This window comes from Lissotriton vulgaris, chromosome 10 (genome assembly GCF_964263255.1).
Source record: "Lissotriton vulgaris chromosome 10, aLisVul1.2, whole genome shotgun sequence".
Classification (NCBI taxonomy): domain Eukaryota; kingdom Metazoa; phylum Chordata; class Amphibia; order Caudata; family Salamandridae; genus Lissotriton; species Lissotriton vulgaris.
The window spans coordinates 484,808,162-484,822,059 of record NC_141698.1 but is presented as its reverse complement, the minus strand read 5'-3'; the positions used below and the strand labels follow the sequence as shown (position 1 = coordinate 484,822,059).

The 13,898-nt window shown below is 43.6% G+C and overlaps 1 protein-coding gene across 2 annotated transcripts in view; it reads left to right on the top strand.

Annotated features, from left to right (window-relative positions):
• The window catches only part of PDIA2 (protein disulfide isomerase family A member 2), an 885,792-nt gene that overhangs the window by 619,996 nt on the left and 251,898 nt on the right, over positions 1 to 13,898 (top strand). For both annotated transcript variants that reach the window (XM_086941341.1, XM_086941339.1), the window contains exon 7: positions 5,363 to 5,557. In XM_086941341.1, coding sequence (XP_086797467.1) covers positions 5,363 to 5,557 — 195 coding nt within the window. The remainder of the gene's footprint in view (positions 1 to 5,362; positions 5,558 to 13,898) is intronic.

Below are 13,898 nucleotides of genomic sequence, written 5' to 3'. Positions count from 1 at the left end.
CACCAAACACTCTGTCAGATTCTCTATCTGTTGATATTTCTTGTGCTCAGTTGGTGACTATTAATGACCCAGAGATACAAATAGTGGGTGGGAAGGGACAAACCACTAGGAATAAGCAGAGCAGTTCTAAGAAAACCAAGCAGAAGAGGGTAAAACCCACCCCGGCACCGACCGAAAAAAGTAAAGTGGCTGCAGGGGAATATACAGGTCACGTGCCACAAACACAAGCATCTCCAACCTGGGTAGCTCAAATTATTAGTGGCATACAGAATCATTTTGAGCAGCTCAATAATACTCAAATGAAATTCATTCTGAGCATGTTAGACAAGGTAGTAACCCTGTTAAAATCAAAAGGGTTGGGGGCAGGTAGCACATTGCCTCCATCAACAAGTGCCACTGCCCTGGAGGCTATCACCATAAATCCGCCTGCTGTACCATCTAGCAATTTTTCAAAAGGGCAAACTACCACTGCTATGCGCCCCTTACTGTCCCCAAATTCCCAGTGGTTACACACTAGTCGGGCTTCTAATGGTCATACCACGAGTTCAGGTGATGTTACTCTTGCCCCACCAAAAGGTATCCATCAAGTCATAGTCCATAGGCAACCTTCACCTGAACTTCCACCCCGCACCAACTAGAAGGGCCACCCTCCAAGGCGACCATCAATCCATTACCCTGTATAAATCTACCCCCTGAAGCGGCACCATATGTAATCATACTAACAGGGGTGCCGGAGTTGAAGCCAGATCATATAGAGTCCCATGACGAGCTTAAGAACAAAACTATGTTCTGGCTAAATAAGCATAGGCCATTAACGGGGAATGAACAGGGGGACATTTTGTTGGTCCGAAGGGTGAGTTGGTTGGGGAACAGGTCGAAGTACTTTATTGGCGACTGCGTGGTGGTAAACTTTAGGAACCACTGCGTAGTCGATCAAATATGAAGGTGGGGACCGCTTAGCCATTCCAGTAACATTAGACCTTTGCCCCTAAGCTTCTTTTACTCAAGGGGCACACTGTGTTTTGGCTTTGACCCTATATTGCGTAGCAGAAGTGATAGCAATCCAGGTGGTTTTTGTCATCCAATGCCATATGCTCCCCTTAGAAACTAGGGAACATTGAGCCTGATGAACAGATTCGATCCCCTCATGTCTTTAGAGGAGCTGGACTGACTAAAGAGCGATAGAGCCCCCCCCCCCCGAGAATCTACTCTGGGAAAATGGTTGCTCCTTCAATACCGCCCAGACTATAAGGTTACCTTATTCCCCTTTACTAATTGAGTCTACTTGCAAAGTCTCAGAGTCCCCGGGTAAGACATTTGTTGACTTTATTGCAGCGCCCCCTGTCTTAGACCTCTTGGGCTCACCAGTTAGGCTAGCAGTGAGAGAGGAAATATCGGGGCCAGATCGCATCTCTTCGCACCCCCAGCAATTAGTGAATCTATATTATCCGTTGAGGATTAATGGTGAACCGAATAGTGAAAGGATAGAAGACAATAACTCAGCCACACCATCCCCTAGAGTGACACAAATGCAGGAGGGGTTAAAATTGCTATCTTGGAATATAGCGGGACTATCAGCTAAATTCGATAATTGTGACTGGAAGCAGTGTATTACCAGGTTTCAGGTAATTTGTTTGCATGAAACCTGGGTGATAGACTGGAATCCTTTTTATTTAGCGGGGTATAAGTGTTTCTCTGTGCCTGCCCAGAAGTCATACTCGGGGAGAGCTATGGGAGGACTCCTCACATTTGTGGATCTGCAGCTGGAAGGAGTGTGGACCAACCTAAATTGGTCCTCACATAAAAAGCAGGCCCTTGGGTTACAAACAAATGGGCTAAATATCATTTGGATTAATTTGTATAATGCAGTGGTAGCCAAAGGGAAGGGATCCACAATAAGTGAATTGGATACTCGATTAAATGCAGAGACTGCCTTGAGGAAGAGCGCGGTGGCCCCGCTTGAGGTTTTGGCTGGTGATTTTAATTGCCACCTGTGCCCTAACTTTAGACCTGTTAACGAGGATTGGTCTCATTGTACGGCGGAGGATATTCCGCACTTCCAGCACTCCTGTGAGGGGATGGAACTGGATAGGGTCCTGAAAAGTCATGCCCTAGTACACACTATTGATCTTGTGGCCATAGGAGATGGAGGTGAGGTTAACCCGACAATCAAGGGCAGAGGGTGTTGCTCCTTTATAGACTGTATAGTGGTCTCCAGCCTATTTAAAGACTAGATAAGAGGGGTAGATATTGAATGAAGCATATTTAGTGACCATAACCCCCTAGTGTTGGAGTTAAAAGACCTGTCCTCTAGAAGTGCTAGAAGAGGTGTAGGGGTAGATATTCTGGAGAGGGCAACGGATCAGGGGAGACGACTGAGATGGTCCAAAGTGGACGGGGACAATTTTCACAAATCTCTAATGGAGAAAGGCAATGAAGCGATTAGGGTGTGCCTTGACCTTTCTGTGGAGGGCCCTGCTGTTGTTAAAGCTTTTGAGGAAGTGGCGCACCTAATAGACTGACTACTGAAAACCACTAAATAAGGGAGAGTAAAGACCATCCATAGGTGGTTCGATAAAGATTGCTCATGGGCACATAAAGAGCCAAAATCCAGCTTGAAGACCATACCCAAGGACAAGTCACGTATCGCACAGTGTAGGCTCTCATACAAAAAGGCACTTAAGTGCAGGAAATATACTCCCTCCAATCACAAGCCTGGGAAGAATTAAGGGATGCAGCTGACCGAAGGGACATGACAGAGTTCTGGAAAATTATAAACAATCGTGTTTTCAGGACACTAACGCCCCAGAAATTGGCACCACTATTCTCCAAGAACAATTGTATGATCACTAAAAATGTATATACCCATACTGTTGTAAATACCGAGGTTGATGGGATGGGCCCCCGATGGGTTGCCACGATTGAGTTCACACTGGAGGAAGTTGTGGGGGCCATTCAGGGCCTATCAAAAAATAAAGCGCCAGGGTTAAACAGTTTCCCTCCTGATCTTTATTTAAGTAAGGTGGAGCTGTGGGCCCCCATTCTCACAAGGGTTTTAAACGCAGCGATCGCATCTGGCCTCCCGCGTTCTTGGTCATTGGCAACAATAGTCCCTATTTTTAAAAAAGGGATTAGGGATAATCCCCAGTGTTATCACCCTATATATTTAATCGATGTAACAGCCAAAGTGCTGGGTCGAATGGTCCTTAACCGTCTCATGGATTGGGCTGACGCACACCAAATCATAACAGATACCCAATACAGGTTCAGGGCAGGGAGATCAACAATGGATGAGTGCCTGAACCTCTATTTTTTGGCGGAAAAATATACTTTAGCCAGTAATGAGGCTGTATACTTAAGGTTTATGGACCTCACTGCTGCCTTGATGACCAGATTAGGGGTTGAACAGGATTTGGTTAACATACTGAGAGCACTGAATTGGAATATCTCTGCCAAGGTGCGCTTTAACTCGGAAGGGGGTACCACGGCACCTTTCCCATGTAATAGTGGGGTTAGGCAGGGATGTATTTTAGCTCCATTTTTGTTTTACTTATACATTAATAATCTAGACCAGGTACTAGGCAAATTAAAAGTAGACTTCCCCCAGGCAGGTTCCCGTCCTGTCCCAGTGTTGTACGCGGACGACGCAGTGCTTTTAGCCCGCATCCCTAAGGGTCTCCAGCGTCTAATAGACGGGTTTCATGGACACTGTAGATTTGTCCGCAAACCTGGCTAAGTTGTATGTTATGTTGACAGGAACAAAACCCTGTAAAAAGTTCTCTTACAAGGTAGGCTCTCATAAATTAGGAGAGGGACAGTCCTTTCCCTACCTAGGTCTGTTATTTGATGGGTTTTTAAATATCAAATCTTTAGTGGAAGAGCGGTGCTTAAAACTGATGGCATCGACTGGGGCAATAATGAATTATGGACGTAGGCTGGGAAGGTGGTCGCCCGAACAAGTTATGAACTTATATAGCTCAATCTGTTGCTCTAAAGTGGCATATGGGTCTGAAGTTTGGGGCTTTGTAAGTACCAGGCAGCTACAGGCAGAGGAGAACAAATATTTCAGAAAGGTTCTTAAAATCCCACAAAGCATTCCCGCCTATATTATTCACGAAGAACCAGGAAGGGCATACATTGAGAACCTGATAAAGGTCAGACCTCTTATGGCCTGGCTGAAGTTCTGGACCAACACCAAGGCAGGCCTAAGCAGACAAATCATTAGAGACTGCTTAAAAAGGGGTAAAGGTATGAGCATTCCCTGGCTAAAATACGTGAAGTCCACACTTGAGGTAATCGGTTGCAAGGATCTTTTTACTAACTCCACGGAAATTATTCCCCAAGATAATCTGAGAGTTAAAAGAATTTTCTTGGAATTGGCATCTTCACGTAGGGCGGCTGTAGAAGAATGCAAAATTACAGTTGGTGCTTACAGAATGTTGAAAACAGAGGAAGGAATGGAACCTTATCTTGCCCTTATGCACAATGCACAGGACAGATTTTTAATCACCCGTTTTAGGCTCAACCTTTCACACCACCTGCTAGCTGAAGGGTACCTGCGGCTGCGACAATAGGTCTCCGCAGGATACCCTTCATTTTGTACTTCTATGTCCATTTTATGTTTTACCTAGGCGTAGTTTTTTAGTAGGAATTTTAAAACAGGCGAAGTTCAAACACGCCAAGGTGGCCTTACTGTTCTTGCAAAGGGCTAGTGATCCTTATACTCTGATTTGTATGATGAATTTTATTAAGGTCTCTGTAAAGTTAAGGAACTCAAGAGGGCGGTGCTGAATGAATTTTTGGTCAATTGTTTTAAACCAATGTCATATGAATTGTATTTTATTGATTTTAACTGTTTAACATGCACGCTTATGGTATTTTTAAAATACCAAATAAATGAATATTGATTGATTGATTGATTGTCTAGGCCTTGCTGCTCAAAGCCACAGCTACCCAGGGTTGAGCTAAAGGTTTTGCAAACGAACCTGAGTGGACCCAAGACAGTTTTTGCTCCTCTTCCTCATTCATCACTTCTGTTGCTTCTTTCTGTGCCTCTCTTGCTTATTTCTTTACCTTTCTTCCACTTTCTGCATGCCTCCTACCTCATTCTGCACATTATTTTTCCTAAAATGTAAAGCAGGTAGGTTTTTTGTTCACTATAATTCTGGAGATGTTGCATCTTCTCGCACACAATTACCTGCACTTTGGCACAGCGATTCCAACAATACTTTATTTATAATTGCCCATTATTTCTGCATCGGCTGTAGCATAGCTTACCTTTTTAATGGATTTGCACCATGCTATTGTGTAGCGCAAATTTGTTTCAGATTGTTATATTTTTGCCTGTATTTTTGTTCTGTAGATCCTTTTTGTTCTCCTCGATACGAATGGGGAGCATGCTGAGGTTCTTCAGTACTTTGATCTTAACAGTGACAATGTGCCCGCCATCCGATTCATCAATATTGAGACTGTACGAAAATTTGCCATGCCGGAGAAAGAATTTACTACAGAGGCTGTCATATCTTTCTGCCTGGATGTCCTGAGTGGGAAACTGAAGGTAGGAACTTACCCACTTGTCAAAAATTCCTTCTCAGTGTCAGTATCACCACAGTATGTTCTTTCATCAACCTTTGAACCTTGGGATCTTTATTAGTATTTACATTTATATGATTTTATGAATAATTTTAATGTGTGTTTAAAAGAAGCCTTCGCTCCTTTCAATAGACCAGTTCCAAGAAAATATCAATAGGACTGACAAGCGATTACCCTAAGACACATAGCAGAAAGTCCTCAGAAGATAATTGTGCATAATAATATGTTGCTGAGTGGTGCAATCTTTACAGTATTTCTTCATGTCTTCCTCCGCTAAGCACGCTTCCCAGAGTGCAAAATGTACAAATACAATTTCGTGTGCAATATCACAATTTTTTTTTCTCCGCAGGGAAAATATTTTCCTCCATGAAAAACAACATTCCCCTGCATCTCAACTCATTTTGCGGGTGCTGTCTTCCTCATAGCTGTCATATGCTAAAAAGAAATGTACTCCTGCCCTGACAGGAGTGAGTTTCCAAATGTTTTCAGGGTAGGAAGGTTATCTCAGAACACCTCTAAAATTAAAAGATGGGGGAGAGGAGTTTGGGAACACCCACACACTCGAAACTGTATGGGTTTTTCAAACGTTCCTGGTAGCCATGCTCTGGAGCACACACTTCTCGCCCCTGAATGGGATTTACACTAGCATAATGTAACATTGTTTAGGTTAATAGTGTGCATTAGTACAAGGATGTATAACTGCTTTTCTCCTTTTGAGACTACTCATCACAAAATAAAGCCTATATGCATATACCTATGCCCAGTGGCAGCTTTCAGGGGACGGGGTGGCAGGGCTGGACAGACGGGACCTGGGAGGCAAAAAAAAAAATGAACTTACCTTTTGCCTCGGTCCCGTCAGCTGCCTTCTCCTTTGCTTCCATAGTCGAAGGAATCAGGAGGGACACAGGTTCACTCCCCTAAGCTATTCACCATGCTGCAATGCAGCGTTGTGATTGGTCTGAGTTCAGTGGTTCGGCACCCAGACGGGGACTAGGAGGCTTTGCATATTTCTCACCAGGCTGTGTAATGCAAGCCTGGTAAGGAAAATGCAAAGTGTGCAGGACTATTTGGCCAAGCAGTCATGCGCACTTGGAATGAGTCAACCACTCCCACCCCCGGTAACCCCAGCCCTGCCTGCCCGCCCTAACCCGACAAGTATTGCAAAATAAAATGATAATAACCAGGTTATCATGTTATTTTTCCACTGCACTGCTCCTAAAACAGTGGGGCGATATTCTTTCGCCTTAGCAGAGGAGCCGCCACTGCTGATGCCTTTTTCCAATTTTGTTCAAATATGTTGCTACAGGTTGATATTGGTAGGCAAGAAGACCTATGTAAATATGTACAATATGCACTATATGTCTCCACTCACTAGTGTGTGTAACTAGGAAAGAAAGAGAAAAGTGAAAGGAAGTAAAGAAGACTAAGAATGCCTCACACGTGTACCAGAAAGCCTGCTGAAGAATGGTAGCCTCCCATGTTTGTCTCGTCATCGATATCCACAACAAGTATAGGCCATGCCTACACAGCTACATCATACAGATCAAGGAGAGTGTATGTTACGCTGACCCTTTCAACTTTCTCCTACTGCTGCACTACCGAATTAGGGTCTGGTATTACTCAAATCATTTTATTCATTGTGTTTCAACACCAACATACTAAGAAAATGCCCCTTCTCTGCATATACTTGTGTTAGAGGAAGAAGGTTGGCACCATTTCATCTTAGATTAGTAATGCCTCACTCACCGAAATATACAGATTTACTAGGGAACAGCTATAAGGCTAACACCCCTAGTACTGGTTTGGCAGGGGCAGAGGTAGAAGACAGATGAGAGGGACATAATAGCATACATTCTAGAAGGGTCTGCCAGGCTGCCACAATCCTCAACAGCAGCATTATTAACAGATGGAGAAACTCAGGGGTGATGCCTTCATGAGGCAAGTATCAGCAAGGTGCCTGAAAATGGCAATTGCACTGCTGAAGCTGCTGCTGTATAGAGTTCAAACAGACTGAGTACACTATTCCAGTGAACATAGGTCACCAGTAAAGTGAAACCAGGTAAACAGAGGACACACAATGTATCAGTGTGAATGAGCCCATTTCGTACAGTAGGTCTCCTTTCGTATTTTGTTTTCTTTGGTCTGGACCTTTACAGCATAGCTGTGTGCTATAAATATAGTGTTTTTTTAGTTCACCTCTTTCCGCGTTTAGCTTTTCCTGACCAGCTGAGTCAGCCATCAGCAAAATGGTAAAAAATCTCCCCAAGCACACAAAAGTTCCGCGAACATGCGGAATTGCTTGCTCCGCCCGTTTGCAATATTTTTATCCTGTTCGAGAATGCTGTTTGTGTGCTCGGGGAGAAATATCTCACAAACGTGCATTTTGAAAGCGCGAACAAGTAAAAAATTCTGTGAAACCGAGGATCGCAGAATTTTTGGCAATTCCGCGTTCTCCACAGAACGGAACTTACCCAAATTCCGCAAATTCCACGAGCAGAACGGAATTTACCGCCCAGGCCTAAAATTTCCATGTATTGGTAAATAGAAATATGGGTTTTCTAGAGATCAAAGGGAAAGACTAACCCCTTAACTGCTGGGCCTACCCCAGCCCCCTCCCATGCTGAGCCCTTTTTTGGATATTCAGGGTAGTTTGTGCTTAGGGCTTCATACCTTTTTTTTCACATAAGCTATCAATGCCAAATTTGTTTCCTTTTTTCCCAACATCCTGGGAATTCTCAAGGTACCCATGGTTTGTGGATTCCCCTCTGAGGGAATGAGAAATTAGCCAAATACAGTTACATTTTGTTTTTTGGGAAAAAATATGAAAAAAGTGCTAAGGAAGAAAGAGTCTTTTTTTTCCTCTGAAAATGGTATCAACAAAGCATTTTCGGTCTTAAAATTATCATCTTATCAGCTTTCATGAACAGGCAGACTTTTGTTAGAAAAGCACAATATTCTACACAGTTTTGGCATTTCAGTGGGACATAACCTATTTTGTCAATTTTTTGTGCTTTCAAACTCCTTTTAGTTAGTGGTAGAAATTGATGTGAAACCAGTAATGGATACCAGTAAGCTATACATTTCCGAAAAGTAGACAACCTTTTAAATTCAGCAAGGGGTAAATTGTGTAGATCCTTCAAGGTGTTCCTATAGAAAGTAGCAGTCGAAATAAAAACATTTGAAGCAAGTTGAAAAGAACAGCCATTTGTGCCTTTGTTTTCACCTGTAACTTCTTCTAAGTATGGCAGATTTTTAAAAGCATTATACAGGTATGTCAAATGTACTCTTATGGTTGCAGGTCTATATAGGACTTGTAGGTTCACCAAGAACCCAAAGTGCCCAAAGCCAACAACTGAGCTTAGCTTTGCTATGGTTTTTCATGTGCACTGGGTAAACAGCAATTCACTTGGTAAAATCCAAAGAGTTAAAAATAGTTATCAAGGAAACTATGTATTTCCAAAATAGGGAAAACATATTGAGGTTAGAAGTAGTGGTTATTTACACAACTCTGAATATGTGGTTACCTATACTAGCATGTGAATTAGAGGGCATTTTTGACAATGTTTTTTGTATACACTGTCTTACATTTGGATAGCAGAAATGCATGGAAAGTTAATTGACAATAACACTAGTTCTGCTATTCTGTGTTTCCCCAAGTCTCTCAATAAAAATGGTACCTCACTTGTGTGGGTAGGCCTAGTGCCCACGAAAGGAAACAGCCCAAAACGTAACGTGGGCACATCACATTTTTTCCAGCGAAACTGACCCTTTTTTTACAATTTGCCTAACTGTGGATTTTGGACCCTAGCTCACCTAGGAAAACCCAGAAAACCTGTATATATTTTTTTAACTAGACACCCAGAGGAATCTAGTATTGGGTGACTTCTGTGGCTCTCACCAGGTTCTGTTACCCACAACCCTTGAAAACCTCAAACTTTCTCGAACAAAACACATTTTCCTCACATTTCTGTGATGGAAAGTTCTGAAATGTACAGGGAGCCACAAACCTCCTTCCACACAGCATTCCACCAAGTTTCCTAATAAAAATGGAACCTCGTTTGTGTGGCCAGGCCTAGTACCAGCGACAGGAAATGGCCCAAAGCGCAACATGAGCACATCACATTTTTCCAGTTAAAACTGACCCATTTTTTGCAATGATCCTAGCTGTGGTTTTTTAACCCTTGCTCAGCTGGCTCCTAGCAAAACCGAGCAAACCTGTCAATTTTTTAAAACTTGCCACCCAGGGGAAACCAGGATGGGGGGACTGATGTGGCTTTCACCAGGTTCTGTTACTCAGAATCCCTTTCAAACCACAAACTTTGTAAATAAAAACACATTTTCACAATGTTTCTATGATGGAAAGTTCTGGAAACTGTGAGGACCCACAAACATCTACCCACCAAACATTCCCATTTATCTCCCAATAGAAATGGCACCTCACTTGTGTGGGTAGGGCTAGTGTCAGCGACAGGAAATGGCCCAAAACGCAACATGGGCACATTACATTTTTTTCTGTAAAAACGAATCCTTTTTTGCAATGTGCATAGCTGTGTTTTTTTTGGATTCTAGCTCAGCTAGTGTAGGTAGTACAGGTAGCGGTCCCTGTGAAGTGAGGTACCATTTTATCAGAAGACATAGGGAATGGTGGTTGGGTAGAAGTTTCCAGAACTTTCCATTACAGAAAAGTGTGGAAAATTTGTTTTTTTATACAACGTTTGAGGTTAGTAAGGGACTTCTGTGAAACTGAAACTGGTGAGAGCCACAGAAGTTACCACATCCTGGATACCCCTGGGTGTCTAGTTTTCGAAAATGTACAGTTTTTCTAGGTTTCCCTAGGTGCCATTATGTTTCTGTGAAATCTGACCCTTTTTTGCAATGTGCCTAGCTGTGGTTTATGGACCTTAGCTCAGCTGGCACCTAGGGAAACCTAACAAACCTGTACATTTTGTGAAACTAGACACCCAGGGGAATCCAAGAGGGGGTGACTTATGTGGCTCTAGCCAGGTTCTGTTACCTAGAATCACTTGCATACCTCAAACTTTGTAAAAAGAAAAACATTTTCCTCACGTTTCTGTGATGCAAAGTCTGCATCACGAAACGCAACGTGGGAACATCAAATGTTTCCAGTAAAAACCGACCCCTTTTTTGCAATGTGCCAAGGTGTGGTTAATTTGGACTCTAGCTCAGCTGGCACCAAGGGAAACCCAGAAATCCTGTAGATTTTTTTAAAACTATACACCCAGGTGAATACAGGATGGGGGGAATTATGTGGCTCTCACCAGGTTCAGTTACACAGAATCCCTTGTAAACCTCAAACGTTGTATAAAAGAACACATTTTCCTCACATTTCTGTGATGGAAAGTTCTGCAATCTGTGGGGAGCCACAAATATTTTTCTACCCAGCATTCCCCAAAGTCTCCCTTTCAAAATGGTACCTCACTTGTGTGGACAGGCATTGTTCATGCGACAGGAAATAGCCCCAAAATGCAACGTGGGCACATCACATTTTTCAGTAAACACTAACCATTTGTTTTAAATGTGCCTAGCTGTGGTTTTTGTACCCTATCTCAGTGGTCACCTAGAGAAAACTTTCAAACCTGTAGATTCTTGAAAACTAGAGACCCAGGTAAAACCAGAATGGGGTGACTTCTGTGGTTTTTCATCAGGTTCTGTTACCCAGAAACCCTTGGAAACCTCAAACTTTGTAAAAAGAAACACATTTTCCTCACGTTTCAGTGATGGGAAGTTCTGGAAATGATGAGGAGCCTCACATGTCTACCCACACAGTATTCCCCTATGTCTCTGGATAAAATGGTACCTAATTTGTGTGGGTAGGCCTAGTGTCAGATAATGTAACAAGAGCATATCACATTATTCCAGTGATAACTGACCATTTTTTGTCAGTCAACCTTGTTGTGTTTTTTGGACCCTGGATCAGCCGGCACCTAAGGAAACCAGGCAAACCTGTACATTTTTTTAAAATAAGCAAGCAGGGGAATCCAGGATGGGGTGACTTCTGTGGCTATCACCAGCTTCTGTTACCCATAATCCCTTCCAAACTTCAAAATGTGTCAAAGAAAACACATTTACCTAACATTCTGTGGTGGAAAGATCTGGAATCTACGGGCAGCCCCAAACTTATACCCACTCAGCATTCCCCTATGCCAATAAAAATGATACCTCACTCATGTGGGTAGACCTGTGCCCACAACAGTAAAAGGCCTAAAATGCAACATGGGCACATAAACTTTTTCTGATGAAAACTGACTCTTTTTTTGCAAGGTGCCTGGTCGTGGTTTTTGGACCCTAGTTCAGCGGGCACATGTGGAAAACTTGCAAACTTGTACATTTCTGAAAACTAGACACCTAGGGGAATTCAGGATGGATAATTAGTTGTACGACCAGACGATAGCCTCACTAATGGACAACACTATGGTCGTCAAGATACGGTGACATAGAAATAAATAATCGAACAACGATCTGAAAGGAATCTGTTATGCTCTTTTACCTTTTTCTTCATATGCTTATAAAATACATGTGTGTGAACTACCGAGAGAATATTGAAAGATTGAAGCGCAATCTCTTGGTCACAAAAATATAAATCAAGCCCTGAAGAAGTCCCCTTTGGGATGAACAGCGTTGGCAACAAGCAATCCTGTCATGTTTTATTGAATTATGAAAATAAAGAATGAATTGAACGACAATCAAGCTGTGGAGATTGCCTATCCTTAAAAAGTTATTTTTTTATTATTGTCCACAATTTGCGTTTGAAATATCATATCACTGTCATTGACTTGGAAATTAAGATTCTGGTGCTGGATCATTTTGTGTGTTAGGAATTCAGGATGGGGTGACTTCTGTGTCTCTCACCAGATTCAGTTACTCAGACTCCCAGCAGTACTGGTAGCGATGCACACATGCTTCCTCTCCACCTACTGTGGAGGACTCGCGACCTCGGATATTCTGTCATACATTCAGGCCTCGCACCTATTGGATCTTAATGTGTGGTGGTATGGGAATAGGGGAGACCCGGCTTATGCATTGGAGCGACACCTCATGGGGTCCCACACTTTACACACCATTCTCTATTCGGATGCGCTGCGGGGGGCACTGCCACATATTGACACAGGTAGTAATTCAAATCTGGCGACAGTCACTGAGACAAATTGTGTGGTGGAATACCCTGACCTGTGAAACTCCTCTGTGGCATAATGGGTGCCTGCCTGAACTGGCGGCCCTGCAGGGCTTTCGGGGATGGATGCTATAGGCATATCAACCCTGGGGGATGTTGTGCGGGATGGGTCCCTCAAGTCCTTCCGGGATTTGCAGGAGGAATTTTGCATGCCCTGGTTCCAGTTCTTTCTGTACCTCCAGCTCCGCCATGCACTCTCCCCCAGGCTGGAGGGCCTTAAATCTCTCCTCGAATTTAGCCCATTGGAGGCGAAGGTCTTCATGGGGGATTTGGAGACCAAGAAGATCTCCCGAATCTATCAGTCTCCAGTTACCCACTGCTCTCCTACACTTCAGAAGCTTTGGGAGGGTGTGGGAAGAGGATGTGGGTCTGCTGGAGGAGGAAGACTTGAGGGAGGCCCTAGCTGCCCCCCGGGGAGCCGCCATAGCCATGTGTCTCCACCTTATTCAATTTAAATAACTTCACCAGGTCTACTTTACTTAGGTTTGACTGTGGCGGACGGGATTGATTGTCTCCCTGGAATGTCTTTGGTGTGGCCAGGAGGAGGGCACATTTTTGCTCATTGTTTGGCAATGTCCATCACTGGATCAATTTTGGAGGGGGGCATTCTCTTGTCTGTGGGTGGTTTTGGGGTGGACACTCCCACGGACACCACAGTTTGCCCTGCTTCATGTTATGGAAGGGATTGGGGGCAATGTATATAAAAGGCATCCTATGCAACTGGGCCTTACATTGGCGAAACGCAACATAGCCAAGATGTGGAAGGATGCATGGGCCCCCTCAGTGGCCACCTGGAAAAAGGGCCTGGACTTCTGCAGGGGGCTGGAACAGCCAATCTTTGTTTGCCAGGGGATGTCCACGTAAGCACTACAAAATATTTAAGCGGTGGGCAGATTATTGGGGTGTGCGTCTGGAGCCTTCCATTGCTGACAATCTCCCAGGGGAGAGCTCATCCCAGAAGACAACAAATGCACGTCTTCCCGTACTTAGACAACTGGCTCAACAAAGCGAGCAGACACTGGGAGTGTCTAAAACACACTCAGACAATGCTTAAATTATTCCACCGATTGGTCTTCACAGTCAACGCACAAGAATTTCATCTACAGCCTTTACA